The 20,440-nt window shown below is 39.9% G+C and overlaps 2 protein-coding genes across 2 annotated transcripts in view; both read right to left on the minus strand.

The window, feature by feature from the left end:
* mlxipl (MLX interacting protein like) overlaps positions 1 to 11,804 on the minus strand; it is a 31,872-nt gene extending 20,068 nt beyond the window's left edge. Inside the window, exons 1-7 of the mRNA XM_078265859.1 lie at positions 11,395 to 11,804; positions 8,814 to 8,920; positions 8,476 to 8,558; positions 7,582 to 7,671; positions 6,756 to 6,797; positions 1,374 to 1,548; positions 491 to 571 (exon numbers count right to left, since the gene is read on the minus strand). Of these exons, the coding sequence (XP_078121985.1) occupies positions 491 to 571; positions 1,374 to 1,548; positions 6,756 to 6,797; positions 7,582 to 7,671; positions 8,476 to 8,558; positions 8,814 to 8,920; positions 11,395 to 11,726 (910 nt within the window). The 5' untranslated portion in view covers positions 11,727 to 11,804. The remainder of the gene's footprint in view (positions 1 to 490; positions 572 to 1,373; positions 1,549 to 6,755; positions 6,798 to 7,581; positions 7,672 to 8,475; positions 8,559 to 8,813; positions 8,921 to 11,394) is intronic.
* A 2,523-nt stretch (positions 11,805 to 14,327) lies between these two features.
* On the minus strand, positions 14,328 to 19,501 carry c1qbp (complement component 1, q subcomponent binding protein). The gene is made up of 6 exons (XM_078266282.1): positions 19,101 to 19,501; positions 17,588 to 17,738; positions 17,163 to 17,253; positions 16,896 to 16,991; positions 16,637 to 16,762; positions 14,328 to 15,166 (listed from the first exon to the last, which is right to left on the minus strand). Exons 1-6 carry the CDS (start codon positions 19,351 to 19,353, stop codon positions 15,017 to 15,019), a joined length of 867 nt encoding a protein of 288 aa, XP_078122408.1. The 5' UTR covers positions 19,354 to 19,501; the 3' UTR covers positions 14,328 to 15,016.
* Between the last annotated feature and the right edge of the window lie 939 nt (positions 19,502 to 20,440).

Below are 20,440 nucleotides of genomic sequence, written 5' to 3' on the forward strand. Positions count from 1 at the left end.
TGATTATAGCTGCTTTAATTCATAATCATAATTACTTGCAGGAGCATGTATCTGCATCTAACGGTAAACCTCATCTTCCACTTCCCCATTCTCACGGCTCAACTCTGCCGCTGACCCCCCTCTAACCTCCGAGGAACAAATAACATACTGCAGACGCAGCACATAAACAAAGGAGTGGCACTTGAGAACAGAATTTTGGACGCATCAACGACACATAACAAATGCAATGTGAAAGAAATCCCTGCATTAAGCAATTTAATCTTAAATTCAGATTTAAAGACCTAATACGAGAATACATTTTTGCAGTGTATCTGAGTGGGAAAATATGGATCAGGATAAGGGCCTAGGATTGTGGCTTGTCAGAAATGTAGACAGAATTACTGACTTTAAAACCTCTCATCAGGATCAGTTCAGATGTCTTAGCTAGCAAATATATTTTTTTCCGCACCAAATCAAGCACACATGTACCACATTGTCAGACAGACAGTACCTGGTATATCCATGAAATCCTCCAGGTTGGGCTGCAGTGGAGTCAGGCCTGGTTGGATTATATCTGCATTGCTTGTGTACGCTGAGGAAGAAGAGAATATAATATCAAACATGAGAGAGAGAAATGTGAGTGAGTGCATCTTTTAATGTGTCTGCCTTATTGCGTGTGTGCTTTCTTTCATCATAGGGAATTTTCCTTATTTTTAGGGTGAGTCCCTTTGGCCGACTTGCCCATCAGCCAAGAAAGCAAATAAGTATATTTCCCAAAACGTCAAGTTTCATTTTAAATTCACTCATGACTAATTAAGTAACAATCAAATGTAAAATATTGTTGAATCTTGATTGGTGCGTAGAAGTATTTCACGTCACATTTTTCCATGGAGTCCATGTCAAACCAGTGACAAGAGCATAGACAAAAAAAATAAAACAGTTCAAACTTTGTACGCAAATGTTGCGTTCATGTAGGACCATAGTAACACTCAGAGTAAAATTGAGGAAATAGGTTTTCAGGCCCTTTAAAACATTGGACGCATCTTTCGCTATATTACGTTATATATATCATATAAATACACATATAGTTGATCTATCCTTAAGTCTGTCCTCTGGGCTCCTGCTCATGGTAGAGATGGCATGAAGCTACATTTCATGAGTTATATCATATAAATCTAAATAAAGTACTTCTTTTCAGCCAAATGATAAATGCACAATACAAAGGAAGACAAGTTTTTGATCTCGTCAGGCAACTCACAGGTCACAAGTAACAGGTCATAAGTCACAGGTCATAAGTCCATCCTTATTTTTTTTTTCAACACTTCTAATGATTTGACACTGGTTTGACACCAGTGCAAAGTCACAGCTGAGAGTCCCTCTGAATGACTACTCACTGTCGAGTCGGTCACCAGCCCAGGGACAAGGCTTTTGCGTCATGGTGAACAGGGTGTCGGAGATGTCGGACAGAAGGCAGTCCAGGTCAAACATGTGGACCTCCACCGGCGCAGCCTCAGGCTCCTGGTACATCTGATTGGACCATTTCTCCAGCTTGGCCTGGCAGATCTGACCCTGGAGCACATCAGCCAGAAATCCAAACTTAGGAACAGCTTCTAGTGACAAGTCAATTTCAGATCTATTAATCAGAGGGCAAGTGATGTATCGATGCAGTTTGGTTCTGTCCAGTTACTGGTTTGTTGCACTGAGAAATGCATGTTAACACAAGCTAAAGCTTTATAATATAGTTAGATACGCCTCCAATAAGTTGTTATACATGTCATATACAAAATCAAATTAGCCTTAAAAAATATGACAATGCCAACTCACTAAAACACAATTTACTGTACATCCACTCACACAAAAAAAAAAAAAAACAGGTATAACAGCTGTCCTCCACTCTTACATCTAGTGTCTAGACATGAAACACCATTTTCCAAGTGCCCATTCTCTACTTAAAACCCAGTAAAACACTCACAGAAAATGAAGCTCCAGGACCGGTCCTTTTCCCTCTGTTTGAGCTGCTATGCCTCACCCTCTTCTTGTCTTTACCCTCCACTTCTAAGTCTGACACCCCATTTATAGGGAAGTCCAGACTGAGCCGGAAACGTTTTGATTACGTCTAAGCACACGACATCCCATTTTGTAATTTATTCATTTACCTCTCAATTTGTCATCTTTGAGGAAGAATATGTGTAAAGTGTGTGCAAGTAGAAATGAGGTAAGATTGTTGTGTGTGTATATTGTGTGTGTGTGTGTGTGTGTGTGTGTGTGTGTGTGTGTGTGTGTCTGTGTGTGTATATACAGTGCATGATGAAAAAGCAGTTTTGACATATTGTTCAAAAACACTAGCCTCCTACAGTTTATCATTATGTCAGCTTCGTTCCTTTCTTTACTGTGATGTCTCACCGTTCAGCAAAAACCAGCAGCCTTTTGTCCCTGACCTAATTCTGGCTTTACTCACGTGCAGGCAAACAGGAAGATCTGAGGGCCCCTGCCGACACAACTTGCTGCTGCCTCAGACTCGCCAAAGAAATAAAACATACACACATGCATATCCATCACTTCCGATCGACATTATTTATACTTTTTTAAGGCCTTTCCTGCAACGAGGTGGTACATTACATTACATTTATCTTCAAGTGAAATGATAAAATCAAATGTGCAAAAAATGACATGAGATGAAACTGAATGACATAAACAGAGATTATTATGATATGAATATGATTTTTATGGCAAACGTATCGTCCTTTTGTCTTGAGTCAAGCTATTCCCTTTCACATACAGAGCGTAGTGACTCTACGAGACTGTACTAAATGTAATATGCTCAAAGAGACAATGCTAACATGCTGATGTTCAACAGGCAATATTTACCAGGTTGGCCATCTTAGCGTTAGCATGCTTACATTTGCTAATTAGCACTTAATACAAGTACAGCGAAGGTTGAAGGGAATGTCATCATTTGACTACTTGAAATTTGGACTTGATAATGGCTCTAGAGGAAAAAGCTGTGCATCACTGAAGTCACTGGAGTTGATCCTCTGTGGGTGGGTTAGCTCAGTTGGTAGAGGAGGCACACACACATATATATAGAGGTTTACTCCTCAACGCAGCGGCTGCGGGTTCGACACCGATCTGTGGCCCTTTGCTGCATCTCATTCCCTCTCTCCCCTTTCATGTCTTCAACTGTCCTGTGGAATTAAAGGCCTAAAATGCCCCAAAAAACAACCTTTAAAAAAATAAAATTATCCTCTAGGGAGTTTGAATGTCTGTAAAAAAACATTTGTGGCATCCACCCAATAGTTGTTATATTTCAGTCTGTCTGTCCAAGGGTCACACCACTTGCGTGGCTAAAAATCTACAGTATGTTTATATTCTAAATCAAAGTAGACTTCTCATAGGTTGGACAGTCCACTCCCCCTGTTGAAGCCCCGTTATTTATGACTTGATTTGGTAACGTTGTTTCCCTCAGAATGACATTGAGTTTTCACACACGCACTGACAGTACAGCGTGTCATTTGTGTCTTGGAATATGATGGCCTACACAAATCAGATTGTTCAAGATTTTGGGAAGAGAATGGAGCTGAGGCTAAAATCATATAGTCGATTCAATTTTATATCGGGGCGTTTAGAGCTGTAACCTGTTATAAAATATAGGAAATAAACACTAACTTTACAGAAACAACCCCTGGGTTTTACTTAGAGATGTTCCGATACCGATACTGATATCGGCTCCGATACTGCCTAAAACGCTGGTAACGGGAAGTACTGGAGTTTATGCACCGATCTGATACCACGTAATAAAGCCCTACAGAAAAAATATGTTAGCTTATTTATGTTCTTTTTCCATTATAACTGACTGTCAAACTGCAGAATAAAAGAAAGTTCTGTGGCATTCATGTTTCACAAAGAGTTTAACCTGAGCCAGACCGACAACAAAGATAGAAATAATATCACATCCATACAGGGATAGTAGTATACAGCTGTTATACATCATATCATCCATACAGGGATAGTAGTATACAGCTGTTATACATCCTATCATCCATACAGGGATAGTAGTATACAGCTGTTATACATCATATCATCCATACAGGGATAGTAGTATACAGCTGTTATACATCATATCATCCATACAGGGATAGTAGTATACAGCTGTTATACATCATATCATCCATACAGGGATAGTAGTATACAGCTGTTATACATCATATCATCCATACAGGGATAGTAGTATACAGCTGTTATACATCATATCATCCATACAGGGATAGTAGTATACAGCTGTTATACATCATATCATCCATACAGGGATAGTAGTATACAGCTGTTATACATCATATCATCCATACAGAGATAGTAGTATACAGCTGTTATACATCATATCATCCATACAGAGATAGTAGTATACAGCTGTTATACATCATATCATCCATACAGGGATAGTAGTATACAGCTGTTATACATCATATCATCCATACAGGGATAGTAGTATACAGCTGTTATACATCATATCATCCATACAGGGATAATTGTATACAGCTGTTATACATCATATCATCCATACAGGGATAGTAGTATACAGCTGTTATACATGATATCATCTATACAGGGATAGTAGTATACAGCTGTTATACATCATATCATCTATACAGGGATAGTAGTATACAGCTGTTATACATCATATCATCCATACAGGGATAGTAGTATACAGCTGTTATACATCATATCATCCATACAGGGATAGTAGTATACAGCTGTTATACATCATATCATCCATACAGGGATAGTAGTATACAGCTGTTATACATCATATCATCCATACAGGGATAGTAGTATACAGATGTTATACATCATATCATCTATACAGGGATAGTAGTATACAGCTGTTATACATCATATCATCCATACAGGGATAGTAGTATACAGCTGTTATACATCATATCATCCATACAGGGATAGTAGTATACAGCTGTTATACATCATATCATCCATACAGGGATAGTAGTATACAGCTGTTATACATCATATCATCCATACAGGGATAGTAGTATACAGCTGTTATACATCATATCATCCATACAGGGATAGTAGTATACAGCTGTTATACATCATATCATCCATACAGGGATAGTAGTATACAGATGTTATACATCATATCATCTATACAGGGATAGTAGTATACAGTTGTTAAAACATAATAAAATATATGACACACTGGTATCGGATCGGTACCGGCCGATACGCAAGTTCAGGTATCAGAATCGGTATCGGGAAGCAAAAAATGGTATCAGACCATCTCTAGTTTTACTGCGGTGTTTTTTTATTCCCAGCCACTATATGTAATCTGTTAAGAGAAAGGCAAGATAAGGCTTTGGGAAGCAGGAGCATAAAGAGCTGGTTTAGTGATCTTTGACCTGGCAACTTGGTGCCAATATGTGCCCTTTGAAGTGCCGCACAATACATCAACACAGTCAAATATTACCTCTGACCTGAGTTCATAGCTGGGCTTCCAATGACACAGTGAATCTGAGAGAGAATAAAAGCAGAAGGATGACGATGCCAAAGGTGGAAGAGGCAATAGTGGGATGAGACAGCTGCACAGTGTTCACTAGGGTTGGGGGGGGGGGGGGGGAAGAAAATAAAAAATCGTATGTGTTGTGATTTCTGTTCCTCAGAATCTATATTTTTAATCATTTTTTTTATTTTTTGGGGGGGGGCTTTTTCCCCTTTATTTTAGAGTGACAGTGGATAGAAAGGAAAGGTGGGAGAGAGATGGGGGATGACACGCAGCAAAGGGCCGCAGGTCGGATTCGAATCTGGGCCGCTGTAAAGGACTCAGCCTACACAGGGTGCACGTTCTTACTGGGTGAGCTAGAAGTCCCCCCTAATTTATTTATTTTTTTACCAGTGATTCACCTAAATATGTTCTGTTTATACGGTACCGCCCACGGCGAATACATCATATCTGTTTCCAGCCAAACAGAGCGAAAGCAGAAAAATCTGAAAATCCATGTTATGTTCTTCTTTACAAATGAAAGAAAAATAAATGACTGACTGACTGACTGACGTGTGATGTGCATTCTTTTGAGGAAACAATCAGTTTTTTAGAAATGTCTCATGATATATTGTCTCTAGAAGTGTGTTATTCAACTTTTGTTTTTGTTAAAGAAGAAAAAGAAAATCACAATACAAATTGAATCGGCACCCATGAATCGTCCCAGCCCGAGTGGGCACATGTTACATTCTCATGTGAATACTATCATGAATGAAGTGCCTCCCTCTCTTTGCCATCCTCCTACTTCTCCTGTTTTCCTCCTGATCTTTTGTGTGTCTGGCCACAGTGACGTCACACTCGCTGCCCCTCCGCTACTCAACTTTTACGAAGCGCTGCTGGAAGTAGGTCACATTTGATTAAATTATGTAGCTATTTCACTTGTGTCAATTGCCTACAAATGCCGGGCCAATGACGCAAGTTGCTTTGCACGTTTCTCTTTCTTTTTTTATCATCCTCTCTTTTCATTTCTAGTCAAACCAAGGTAGGCCAAATCCACGTGCTACACAGAGCTACATGGAGGACTCTGATGCTCATATGTTGAGCTGCAACTGCATTCAAAAGTCAACAATGCTAGCAAGTCACCAACACCAACACGCACACTGCAGCCTGGCTCAATCAGCCAACTTCAGTTTTCAGGGCTCAAAATAAATGTTTGTCTACATTGGTGTTATTCCAAAACGTATAGAAAGAGACAGAATAATATTAAAGCAGAGCTTTGTCATACCTCTTGTAGCATTGATAGAATATCATCCTTCTTTTTCTGAAGCTGTAAAAGAAAAGAACAGTGTGTAGTTTGTTTGTGTCACAAGATTCTACAGCCATGCCACCTTAGTTTAGCATGTTAGCATCTTAAAAAAGGTATTATAAACAATTCATCATGAGGTGAACATGAATGTCTGTACCAAATGTTTGTTAATTTGTTAATCTAATCCAGGTGTAGAGATATTTGTTAGGATAAGTGAAAACTTTGACCTGCTGGTAGTGCTAATAGAAACATCCAGTAAGGGGATCTCCGGGTTCTCCTGAAGTCATTAGAATTTATCTTCTAGGGACCTTGAATACATACATATATATATACATATATATATATAATGTCGAACTACAGCGGAGGGCTCGGTAGGCGGTTCACGGCGACGCAGAGGGGCCTGCGGTGGTACGCCGTCAATTCGACGCAGAAGCATAAAACAGCCTTCAGTGCTCGCCGCAGTGGCCGCAGGTTCGATTCTTACCTGCGGCCTTTTGCTGCTTGTCGTTCCTCCTCTCTCTCCCCTTTCACGTCTAAACTGTCCTCTCAAATAAAAATGCCCCAAGAAAAAACTTCTAAAAAAAGATGAACCTGCATGTGGATCTAGCTGAAAAGGTCAGGGAGTCAAGTGGGATTTATCCTCTGGGGACCGTGAATGTCTCTATAAAATGTAGGCCAATTTGTTGAGATATTTCAATCCGGACCAACCACCAGACCAACACTGCCACCCACAGAGTTATGCCGCTAAAACGGCAAACAATATACAAAAGATGAAATATGTGTTCTGTAAAGAATGAGTGCTCACCCTCTTCTTGTAGTAAATCCTCCACTTGTGATACTCCTTGATCACCACCTCGATCCTTCGCTTCCAGTAGCTGCCCTCTAAGACAATTGCCTGTTGACATGATGCAGAAACACCAAGTATAAGACTTGCATGCCCAACCTCATCAGTGTACAAAACAAGACTCAAAACTCAGTAATATAAACATGAAGGTTTTATTAACGGTATTTGAAATAATGTGGCGATAGAGCTCAAAATGTTCAAGATCATTACCGACAGCAATACCTTGACTTCCATACCAGTTCCTGAATGATACTTTTTTCGATACCAATTTTATAAAATCCATTTTAACAAAAAGAAATGACGTTACGGCACAAATCTTTTTATGTATTTTTCAGCTCCTACTACGCGAGTCCCGTCTCTGTGTGTAAAGTAGAGTTTTTCCTGCGTGTCTCTACGACGTGTATCGTTAGACAGCCATTCACCAGCATTATTAGATCTTGGTAGAAGCACGCTGCATGCTTATTGGCTCACTGACGATGATGAGATTTGCTCCTTTGGTATTGAAATTCGGTTTTGAATGACGAGGCATTTTTTCGATACTCGATACTTAGGAGGCAATTTGGTCGGTGCCTAAAAATGATCAAATTGGAGGGCGCCCAGATAGCTCAGTTGGTAGAGAGGACACCCATATATAGAGGTTTACTCCTCGACGCAGCGGGGCCCGGGTTCGACCCCGACCTGCAGCCTTTTGCTGCATGTCATTCCCCCTCTCTCTCTCTAAAATGCCCCAAAAATGATCTTTAAAAAAAAGTATTGTATTCGGTACCCAATGCTGTGTGTCAATGACAAATGAAGCCAGCTTGTGCTTCAACAGCTCGATTTGATAAGCATTCCCCTGTAACCCAAATCACTCACTTCAGGCTTTCGATGTGCATCTGCCTCCGAGCCCTCCAGCGGTGTGACAAAGCCACACACTGGGTTCTTCCTCTTCTCCACATCTAAACACAGCAGATACAGAGCAACAACGTCAACAGGTTTCTGGCCGTTTGAACAGAAAATCTATATGTTTTACTTTACTATGATGTCTTCATGTTTGACTCCTCATTTATGTTCAGTCACTTAGTTGTTCTTCACCTTGGATGTGTCTTAACAATTTCTGTTGCATTCAAGACTAATGTATCTTCATTAACAGTGGAGAGGTTTTAAAGATTATCTAGGCAGCAGAGAGAGGAGGTGAAGAGTGGTGGACTCACACTGGATGAACCAAGCTCTCCAGATCGCATTGTTCAGACGGATCTTATCCCTCCACAGCAACCGCAGACCCTTAAAAGACTTCCACTTGGGAGAGACTATCTTACCACTGCAAACAAAACACACGATCAATCTAAAAAATATACAATTTGGGTATGGAAAAAGGGTGATGTTCAATGTACTAATGAAAGAGGGACAGACAGACGTGCAGAAATGACTAGATTACTGAGATACTAGAGAAGTGTGGGGGGGGAACACATACGCAACTAACAGAGCCATTGTTCATTTTACAGAATAGAGCAGTATGAATTCTACATGAAGTGGATTACAGAGTACACACCGATGCACCAATGTTTATCAAATCAGGATTCATGAAACGTAAAGACCTTGTTGAATTACAGACTTTGTTGGGTAGATTATTACCAGAAAATATACCAAAAAAAATTGTTTTTAGTTCAGAAAAATGAGGATCATAGATGGTAATTTAATTTGAAATATGCACAAACAACTTTAGAGCAAATGTGTATTTCAGTATGTGGTGTCAAACGGTGGAATTCCTTGGATAATGATTTCAAGGGTAATATTAATATCTTTCAGCAATAATGTAATATAGCAAATCATTTATGGTTCGATTATAAAATGTGTCTGTTTCCATGAGCGGAACAAAAACAATGGGAAGTGAAGATCGGATCAGGGCTGCAACTAACGACTACATTTGCACGCTAGATAAATCTGTAGATTAATTTCTTGATTAATGGATTAGTTGTGTGGTCTATAAAATGTCAGAAAATGGTGGGAAAAAATGTGTGTGTACTTCCCAAAGCCCAAGATGACATCGTCAAATGTCTTGTTTTGTCCACAACTCAAAAATATTCAGTTTACTGTCAGAGGAGTGAAGAAACCAGAAAATATTCACATTTAAGAAGCTGGAATCAGAGATTTGTTTTGTTTTTGTTTTTTCATAAAAAAAAGCAACTAATCAATTATCAAAATAGTTAGCGATTAATTCAATAGTTGACAACTAACTGATTCATCTTTGCAGCTCAACTAGATACTCTTTAGATGGAAGTTGACACGGTGGAAAATGTGTTCAGTAGCCCCACCGCCTCACCCGTTGGAAATCTGTCCTGATTTTGACTAATAGTACCCAATCAGCTTTTTCCCCAAGCACACTGTCAGGCTGTTTGCACGTTTCCCAGTGTCCCTCAGCCCGCCGAGTGCTGAGAGAGGGCCTCCTAATTTCAGGTGCTCAGGGCGTTGCTAGGAAGCCTGGGGAATCATTTTCAACATGCTTTTAATGGAGTGAAAAACGCTGCATGTCACACACTGTCACAACAGCACAGACGGCAAATTACGGGAAACACTTATTAGGAGAAGAACCAATTAACACCAGTCTGGTTAATGATAAATACTGTGCAGCAGGGCAGTACTTGGCACTACCACAGTCTCCTTGCTACACATAATACTGTACATTACTTTCCATGTGACACTTAGATAAATAAAAACCACAGTACAGAGTTTATATTTTTTTGAGTTCTTCATGCCCTTAATGTGAAAGTCCTACATGGAAATGTAAGTATTGTGGTCTGTTGTACTGTACTGGTAACCACGCCTGGCTTAGGGTTTATTGTGCAAGTATCATCTATAAAAAAATAAAAATAAAAAAAAATACCAAATTGGCACAGTTTCAGGAAAAACATCTTCTTTAGAACAAAGGTTGATGGCAGCTCTTAAGAACACGTTAAAACAGGGCTAAAGTTATACTTTCTCAAGCACACTTTTTTTTAAATCAGAAAAAAACAAATCAAGTTAAGAAAAAAAAACAAAAAAAACATGCTTGTTCTTTGACATAATCAGTGGAAAACAATAAAATACCCATTTGGATGTTATGACTCACAATTGACAAGGTCTGTGTGTAATGAATTAAAATAATGAACACTTAACCTAAAATACGCATGGTGTGAAGTATAGCCAGGGGCATCATTACAGGTTATTTTTCCTTTCCCCTCAGTTACACTGCAACCTTTCCAATGCTGCCAACTAGAATCAAAGTCCAGTTTTCAGTGAAGATTTTCCAAGCGGTTGCACAAGAGACAGCAAAATCCCTCTTCCAACACTCACATAACAACCCAACCCCTAACTAACTAACTAACTAAAAAGCGAAACCTGTTGAAACAGATATTTTTATGTGGAGCTCTTGGTGTATACAATGAGTGGCTCATAAAACATGTAAATGATGAGCTACAGAGGGAGATCACTGCAGAGGGAAAGAAATATGAATTATAGCCTGCAGGTTCAATATTTACTATTAACTTGTACTTTATAATAACTCTAATTTAACTTTTTAATAATAGGAAAATGACTGGCTTCTAAGATTCCCACTTTCTCATGATGCAGGAGCGCTCAAGCAGCTTTCTTCCTGCAAATGAAAATGCTATCTGAAATGAAAGGGATAAACGTGGAAATAAAAAGGTGGTTCTACTAGACTAATTATAGAGAGGACATTTGCATATTTAAAAGATGAACTGCTCTGAGGTGGGTTTACCTCCTGTCTCTGACTAGCGTTAGACAATAGGGACCCACCTGTAGGCCAGGGACATGCAGTCAAACAGGCGGGTCAGAGTGGGGTCGATGCTCAGGCTCCCGGAGCTTTGCGGGCCGTACCGGTACGTCTGGCACCACGTCCTGTTCACCGTGTCGAAGTCATATCTCATTGACCCACCGCTGTTCCTCCCGCGCGGCGCGGAGTCGCTGTGGGGGGACGACACCATGAAGTGTCCGCTGTGGATGACCTGGGTGCAGGGGAAGGAGCCGGCGAACGGTCCGGTACTTGCCACCCGAGCCTCCGAGTCAGAATCTGAGGAGTCCTGGAGTTGGCTCTGTCCGGCAGAACAAACTCTACCTTTGCCCGCCATGGTGCGTTTACATTCAGTGTCGTGTCTGCCAAAACGGTTAACTTTCTCCTCAGCTGACTCCCCCTCCTCTTCTTCAGATATTCCAATACCTCCTGAAAGAAGTGCCGCTTGCTAACAGCACCGAGGTCCCTCATCTGTCAGCTGAGAGACAGCTGTCTCCCTCAACTCCACAGCTCTGGACAATATGCGTGGACTGTTGCGTAACAGCATACTATCATTGGGTCAACTTCCTATGGTGGTAAAGTCCTTCGTTCCACCAATCACTGAAGACGGTAATTATTAATAGACCAATCCTAAGAGGAAATATCTTTACTATTAAGGTCTATGAAATCCTCAAAAAATGACTTCATACCTAATATGTAATATTTTCAGGTTGGTCTTTTTATAAAGAGTAATGTAGAACAAAGATTCTTATAGCATATTAAAGTAAATATACATAGTAGGCTAGGATTAGCTAGGATACCATTTACATTTCAAGTAGCCAAATGTGCAAAGTTATTGACTACGTTAATACTGTGCTTGAAGCATAGGCTAACACATCTAAAAACAACAGTCAGGTGTCCATGTGGACATTGAAATATTTTCCCTGTTCATACTGGCCATTAAGACTTCCTCTCTTAATGTGCTTACTAGTGACAAAACCCACAGTCCTCGCTCTGTGTACAAATATATATTCCAATATCTAAACTGAATATGAGGCTTCAGCGGCATGACTTGGTAAATAAATAAAAGTATCTTTTAAAATCTTTATTACAAAATGCTACTATCCCCCAACTGCAGCTCAACAAAGAATCACTGTCTGGGCTTGGGGACACGCAAAGATTAAAAGAAACTTAATATGAAAAGGATCTTAATTTGGAAGACACTGTATTACTTTTGTGATAAATTATTAATTAATATACACAATGCTAGTTTGCATGGTACTACATTTGATCGAGTCTGGAGATGAGAACTAATTCAGTGGTGTGGAACTTATCCTTTCCTTTTTACTAGGGATGCACCGAATCCAGGATTCAGGGTCGGATTCGGCCAAATATTGGGCTTTTTGACGGGGTTCAGTTTCTGCCGAACCTTAGAATCGTTTTCCACCAAAATCCTACGCTGGTCGACGTAATGACGCCGCCGTTGATAACGGGAAGGTGTTTGCGTAGGTGGACCGTTCAATGCAGTAGGCTGTGAGAAAGTGAAAATGGAATTCGTGAGCAGAAAAAGTGTTGTTTGGCAGTACTTTCAGTCAAAAGGCGGCCATTCAAGTTGAGCTACATGTTCAATCTGCAATGCCGATGTCTCGTTGTGGCGAGGACCCTAAACAATACACAACATCGCCGCTGTTAAAACATCTGCGTATGAAACATCCGAAAGAATACGAGCTGAGCATGAAGGAATCTACAGACAGCAGCCAAAATGCAGCAACTTCAGGTACGGCAAAGGAAGGACAGTCACAGCTAAAAACTTGACAGTGCCTCTCCCGGGCTGCCTCCCTGAGTCTCCCTACAGTGGGAGCGGAGCGACCGAACGGCCAGCTACTGCTCATTAGCTAACGTTAGCTTTCTAATTTCACCCACCCAACATGCCGTCATCATACGCTGGTTAGCGAAAATTTGCCAACAAAATTGTCACTCATCTGGCGATAGCGATGTGCTTTGCTACCATGTGAAAAGAGTGTGTGAATTCAACATTAAGTTATTACATTTAACTATTTTAGAGGCTGTGGACGTTGTTTACTTCATTAATGTGTTTACTGTGTTAACGGACTGAGGATGGGAGTAGGATCCGGTATTCGGTTTCAGAGTCAGCGGAATCTGAACCAGTGGATTCAGTATTCGGCCGAACCACAAAAATCTGGATTCGGTGCATCCCTACTTTTTACTTTTACCCAAGATTAACAGAGAAATTTCAACGTAAGAGAACTGGCTTGATTTAAAGGAATAGTTCAGATATTTTGAAGTGGGGTTGTACGAGCTACTCAACCAGAGTTTCACCTACAGTAGATGGCGGTCGGCGTGCCCCCAGTTTGGAGAAGCAGACAAAGAGGACAGGCAAGAAAGTTAAGAAATGTACTGCTGTGTATGGGGGGGCAGAAGCTAAAACGTATTTTAGCCTCCTAAAAAAAGGACAAACCAAAAAAAAAAAAAAATTCAATGTCAATTCAAATAAAATCAATATTAGTTTAAGTGCACGCTATACTGAATTTAGAACATTTCCAGCGCTTTACCTTGCAGTCAAACAGCCCCGTTTACTCTGGGGGAACTGGAGCCACCAGACTCCATTGACAAAAGAATCATTTGACATCACTGAACACAGGAGCTGCTAGCCTACCGCTGAGGGATTGTTTTTTTTTTTTTTTTTTTTTTAGTTCCTTCTTTTTTTTCTTTAAAGCATTAAGAAATATTAAGCATTTTTTTCAATCCTTAGCTTACACTTAGTTTAATTTAGTCCTGAAACCCAGAAGTTAAAACTGTTAGTCTCAAATTAGGCTAAATCCATAAAGGGTTTAAAGTATTTTGCTGTGTTCTAATAAGTGCAATTTGGCTACTTCTGCAACTGAATTAACAACTGATGTAACTGACTGATATACTTGGCATAAAGAAATACATAAAATATGATATAATATGAAACAGTTTTATTGAACACTGATCTTTCATTTTCTCTATAGACATCCACATGTATACCATTCAAATACAGACTTCACATATTATAGTCTGACAGAGTCCGATCACTAGGAGTCAACATCAACTCCCTTGCTAAGCCAGCTAGAAGTAAGACTCCAGCTTTAAAACAAAGAAACTGTCCCATTTGTTGAAGTGAGGACTGATTGTGTAAACCGTTACATTTTGTGGAATTTTGGTTTCGAGTTTACATCTTGACAAGGTGCCCATTTATTGGCTTTAGGATAGCTGGACATTGACAAATACTGACTGGATCATATCATACCACTGCAGTTAAAACAGGAACTCTACAATTAAGAGACAATTCTTGTGATGATGGTTTCTGCACAGTCATGACCTTCATTATTTAATTTAAACTATATAATTTAAAGTTACAGAAAAATAAAGTCACATTTTAATAAAGAAGACATTTGCAGCCAAGTACTAATGTGACAACAGCTGGCAACATGGCTCAATGTGACAGACACTTAAGCAAGTACTCATCAGTCTCTTTAGAGTGCCAAAGGTATCAATCAAAACGATCAGTGCTGCAACATTCACTTTCATCTTATCGCAATGCCATACCTCCAACTTTGCCAGGATGTGTATAGAAGAAAAGTGAAATTTAGCTTAAATCTAACATTAGTTACATTTGATGAAGCCTTGGAGGTCTTCCAGGAACTTGATGTACTCTTGATGCTCGACGGCGGTGCTCAGCTCAGTCAGTTCATCAGCAAAGGTGTTGTCAATCCCCCGGTCAGCCAGGAAGTCCATCAGGTGGTCATACAGAGCCTGAGAAACAACAGCAATTAAGTTGGCATCAGTTAAAATGACCCATATTAAAACGCAGCTATCATCATCTTCATTAACTGTTATTATTAGTGTTCAACCGGAACTTCAGAATTTTTCCAACCTCGACCATATTTGCCCATGTTTTTCAAAGTGACTAATGGTGACAACATTCTTTGAAATTGGTATAGTATTGAGTGAGAGCCCTGCAGCCACAAAATCATCTAAAAATTCAGCCATGTCAGTGAAAATGTTTTAGAAAACACTAAGCCATACCTGCCAACACTCCCGTTTTTCCCGGGTTTCTCCCGTTTTTTTTTTTTTTTAGCCCCATCTCCCGGACCCCTCCCGGTTTGTTATTTCTCCCGGGAAACTCCCGTAATTTGCATGGCCCAAACTCCTTCATAAATAATCGGACCAATGTTTGTCTAATGTTGACCAGTTGCCAGATCTTGTATGAAACGCATCCCATTCACACAATCCACACACCATATACAATTTTCAACCCGTCAACCTATAACCCAGTTGATCTCTGCGCAAGCTTAGCGGAAAGTCCAGACCCGAAAGCGAGCCGATAAAAAATGGCAGTTGAAGGAATTGATTTTAATGTAGCGCACGGCGGGTAAAAATGACATTACCCAGCACATTAAAACACAGCAATCCCTATGGTGAAGGGTACGTGATGATGTGGGGCCAAGGGATCTTTATCAGGATGCATAGTATCCTGGATCCATGAAATAACTGGCCTTTAAACATAAAAATCCTCCTGCCTCTATGGGAACTTAACATAGGGGTGTGTATACTTATGCCCCCTGTATTTTAAAGGATGAAGATTTATTTATTTATTTATGATACATTATTTATTCACAAAGAAAATTGGTGTCCTTAAAGGTTGGATTTTTCCTCATTTTTTTATTCCTCTTTTTAGTCAACTTTAGCATGGGTGTATTCACTTATGCTGAGCACCGTATGTAGTAGGGCAGGGCGATATGGCCTAAAAATAAAATCCCAGATTTTTTCCAAAATAAATCCGATTTAAATTGATTTTTCTCCCCTACTAAAAATCAATCTGCAGAGGACAAAGAAATTGTTGAAAACAAGTTTTAACTTTATTTTGTTTTGACTCACACACACACACTTATGATTATTCATGCCAATTTTGTGGAAATATAAATTGGTTTGAGTGTTTTCCCTACCATTTTTGGGGGGGGCTATATATTCAACAAGGCTGCAGGGCTATCGCCCAAAACTGGACCAACTTGAAAAACTGTCCCCATTATTCACAGACACTAAAACATAGAAAAATAGGGTCCAGTTTGAACAATATCGAAGTTCCCCTTTAAGTTATTATTCTGTTTACTGTAAGTGTATTGTTATCCTATATGTTAAGCACTTTGTAACTGTGCGTTTAAAAAAAAAAAAAAGTGCTATATAAATAAAGTTATATATACTGTACACTGTCTCAAATCTTACCCAGTCCAGAGAGTCTGTGTTGAGTGTATAGCTGGTCTCCTTCCACTCGGAGTCTCCTTCAGGTTGGAAGCTGACCTCACGAATGGCAAAGATGTCGCTTTCCTCTTCTCCTTCACCATGGCTCATCTATAAAAACGCAAATCCAGCTTTTCTATTAAACTCAAACTGTCAGAGTGTAAGGTCAGAGACATGCTGCTGCTGTCAATATTTTACATCTGACATGTTAACGTCGCTGTGAATGAATGCAGTCTGTGCTTACCTCGTCTTCAGGAAAATGGCAGTCAAACACCAAGGAATGTTTTGCACCCTGTTTTGTTACATCAACAACAAAGTTGGGTGTTGACACAATGTCTGCCTGTAAAGAGAAACCAAGTTATAATCATTAGAATGTTTATATTTTAATTTCCACAGCTTTAAAATCAGTCATTTTGTGTTTTGAAGACAATTAGCCGGGGCAATGCAGTCATGACTGCTTACATTTCCACAGACATCTTTTAAACCACAAACAGGTTTTGTTGGAACTCACCTCTTCTTCTGCTGACTTCTGCTGTCCCTGTTCTGCCTCTTCCTCAAAGTTAGGAGGAATGCTGTTATTGACATTGAATGTGACCGTGATTCTGTAAAAAGAGGACAGAACATCTGTATCAGTGTCTCTGTGTCCCAACCAGCACCGGCAGATGGCCGCCTATCACGAGCCAGGGTCTGTCCGAGGTTTCTGCCTGTAAAAAGGAAGTTTTCCTCACCACTGTTGCACCAAATGCTTGCTCTCGGGGGAACTGTTAGGTCTTTGTAAATTATAGTGTGGGGTCTGGATCTACTCTATCTATACAGTGTCCTGAGAGAACTCCTGTTGTGATTTGACACTATAAATACAATTGAATTGAACAAGAGCTCATTAGTGTGTCCATGCGTCAACAAGGACTGGATAATCACCAAGTGCGCCAGCCTTACTTTTCTCCAGCAACATTCCTCGTGAGTTTAGCCTCGGTGCCGTTCATCTCCAGCTCCCATCCTCCAGACATCTTAGGAAGGACTTTGCTTTTCTGGATCTTCCTCTCCTCTTTGATTTCATCAGACAGGAAATCGCCAAAGGCTTTGTCACCTGTTGTAAAGGTATACCAAGGTTATGCAATTATGAAAAAAACGTGTGTAGTGGTAAACTTCAATCTTTCTTATCCTGCATCAACTGCAATGCAAGTTTCGTTAGCTTTGCTTTAGCCCGGGTAACTGGTGTCTAACGGCTTGCAGAAAGCTTTCAAGGCAACCTTCCCTCTCAATCTCCAGCTGGCATGCTTACAACAAGGCTTCATTGCTGCTCTTGGTTTGACAAGTTAATCCAAAGAGCACTTATTTCCCTTTGACAACTTTACTGCATAACTTTTCATTGTGATTCCTGATGTTAGCTTGTGCCAGCGTTCCATCATGGGTCGCTACCACACAGTACACACAATGCTACTATACTTTATAAATTCATTCATTTTGGCAAGTGAAAATTCAACTGTTTTCAACAGGATATGCACAGGATGATAAACACAGTTTGATACATGTTAAATCATTTTACTGTGTAACTGCAATTTGTTAAGAATGTTTACAGTTGACATAGTTCAAGCACAGCAGCCCCCTCAATTTGATTGGACAGCATGTGTATTAAAATGTCAGGAGCCAATCAGCTACTTGGAGTGGCTAAATGGTATATTGGCTCTTTAGTTTTGTAGTTTTTGTCTGCTGTCTTGTCTTGCTGGCTGTGTAGGAGGTTGTGTGCGCCAATTAATATGTAATAAGTAGTATGTGAATCATTTGATATAGTTGTGTGAGTCTTACACTCTTAGATCATTTGTATCTTGTGTTATATTAGTTTCTTATATCGTATGTCTTGTTATATTCTGTTCTTATAGAAACCGTATTCAAGTGTAAACGTGTAAAGCCGTCCAGTAACGTCCAGAAGTACCAATACACCACAATTATTCTAAACGATCACAACCAGCGACATGTATGAGGAGGTTTCAAACACTAACGTTATACAACACAATTGTTAATAGAAAGATGGATGTCCAAGATGTTTCACGTCACTTCTCATTCATCTTCCAGCGAATGACCTTTTAACCTCAACCTGAATACTCGTGCTATTTCACACATGCCACTGACAATAAGACTTCGAGTTTTTAATTATTCTTTTTTATTTTCTTATTTTGACAGTTATCGTGTTAACGTTACTATTGTTCTGTTCTGGGGGGGGACAGCTGCACATAACTATCTTTCAAGGTGAATGCTAAATTAACTGCTTACAGTGAGAGGATGCACACGTAATTGTGTGGTTCGTAATAGCGAGTGGTGACCAGGCTAAAGTGTTGTGTTCAAGGGGTTAAGTATCTTTGGAAATTAAAAACTCACTCAGCTACGCGTTTCTCTCACTTAGCTAACGTTAGGTTAATATTGCAAGCTATAACGTTCTTATCTCAGTTACCTTCTGTGTGCAGTCCTCCACATCCACACGATACCGAGGGATTAAACATTTTTGAACAAAACAGTTTTGGCCTGTATCCTGACGAGGCTCCGTTGTTATTCAGCATCCAGAGAGACCGGGTGAAGGGCCGAGATGTTGCCGAAATTGGAGAGCGCAGTGTCGGGCAGCTGAGTGGCAGAGCTCTGGCTGTGGACGTGGTGGCTGAAGAAAGGCGAACAGCGGCTCCCACCGCACGGACAACTGACTTTAGCATGACTGTATGAAAATATTAAGGCGTGTAACGACAAATAAATTAGTTTGACAGAACCCAACAACCGGCTAACTACCCGTTACCGCTGCTTCTGGAAGCTTACAGAAAACACGTGTGGAGGGAAGGACACCCTGACCTATCGTAATATGACCTTTACACCGGAAATACTACCATAAAAACGAAACAAATGTTTTGCCTGTCTTTAGAACATTTTAAATACGACCACAGCTATTTGAATAAGTAGTATAATGTAATATAATAAATAAAAATTGATATTTTTCTTAAAGTTACAGCCAGGTGATGATGTCACAACCACAATCGGTCACATGGTCTCAGCCTATCCTACAGCGCCCCCTGTGGCAAGATAAAGAAGGTTACCTGTTTTATATCTTGTCTCTCATGAATGTATTTTAAGACCTCTCCCTCGATCATAGAAAGTAAACGCAGCATCTGTCTACTAGAGCAGTGGTTTTCAAAGTGGGTTCCGGGGACTCTCAGGGGTCCTTGAGGGGATTTCAGGGGGTCCCCAGCAAAAGGGGAATACATTATTTTCACTATAATTCCATCCATAAAATGACATAATCCACTGCACTCAATCCATTCAGCCTCCTTTTTCTTATGATAAACAGCTATTTTGTATATATTTGTTTCTGTATTTATTGTTTATTTCATATTCATGTTAAATATGTTTGTTTGTTTATGTATGCACCAACCACAAAGGCAAATTCCTCGTAAGTGTAACTTACTTTGGTAATAAACCCTTTTCTGATTTCTGAATGGATGACTATGTTGATCATGGGTTTCATACACTTTCTGTAATAACACATCTAAAAGCAAAAATCCTGTCAGACAGGGGACCCTGGGACAAAATCTTATCAGTGGTGGTCCGTGGTCTCGTTTGCATCAGTTTAGCGGTCCTTCACGTGAAAACGACAGGTTTGGGAGACGACAGGACACAAAAATACAAATAAGGCCAGCATCATGACAACAAGAATAGGCCGTCTCTTATATAATTTTTACACATTTTAGAATGGTTTCTAACCCACAAGATCAGCTGCGCCATCAAATCTAAATCCATGACATAAAATGA

This window comes from Sander vitreus, chromosome 13 (genome assembly GCF_031162955.1).
Source record: "Sander vitreus isolate 19-12246 chromosome 13, sanVit1, whole genome shotgun sequence".
Taxonomy (NCBI): Eukaryota; Metazoa; Chordata; class Actinopteri; order Perciformes; family Percidae; genus Sander; species Sander vitreus.

Bases quoted from the DNA above. Each gene is read 5' to 3' on its own strand.
- c1qbp (XM_078266282.1), bottom strand. From the start codon at position 19,353: ATGCTAAAGTCAGTTGTCCGTGCGGTGGGAGCCGCTGTTCGCCTTTCT. The intron at 17,739-19,100 runs GTAACTGAGATA...CCTTTACAACAG, and splicing joins TGGAGGACTGCACACAGAAG to GTGACAAAGCCTTTGGCGAT. The intron at 16,763-16,895 runs GTAAGCACAGAC...GCGTTTTTATAG, and splicing joins GCCATTTTCCTGAAGACGAG to ATGAGCCATGGTGAAGGAGA.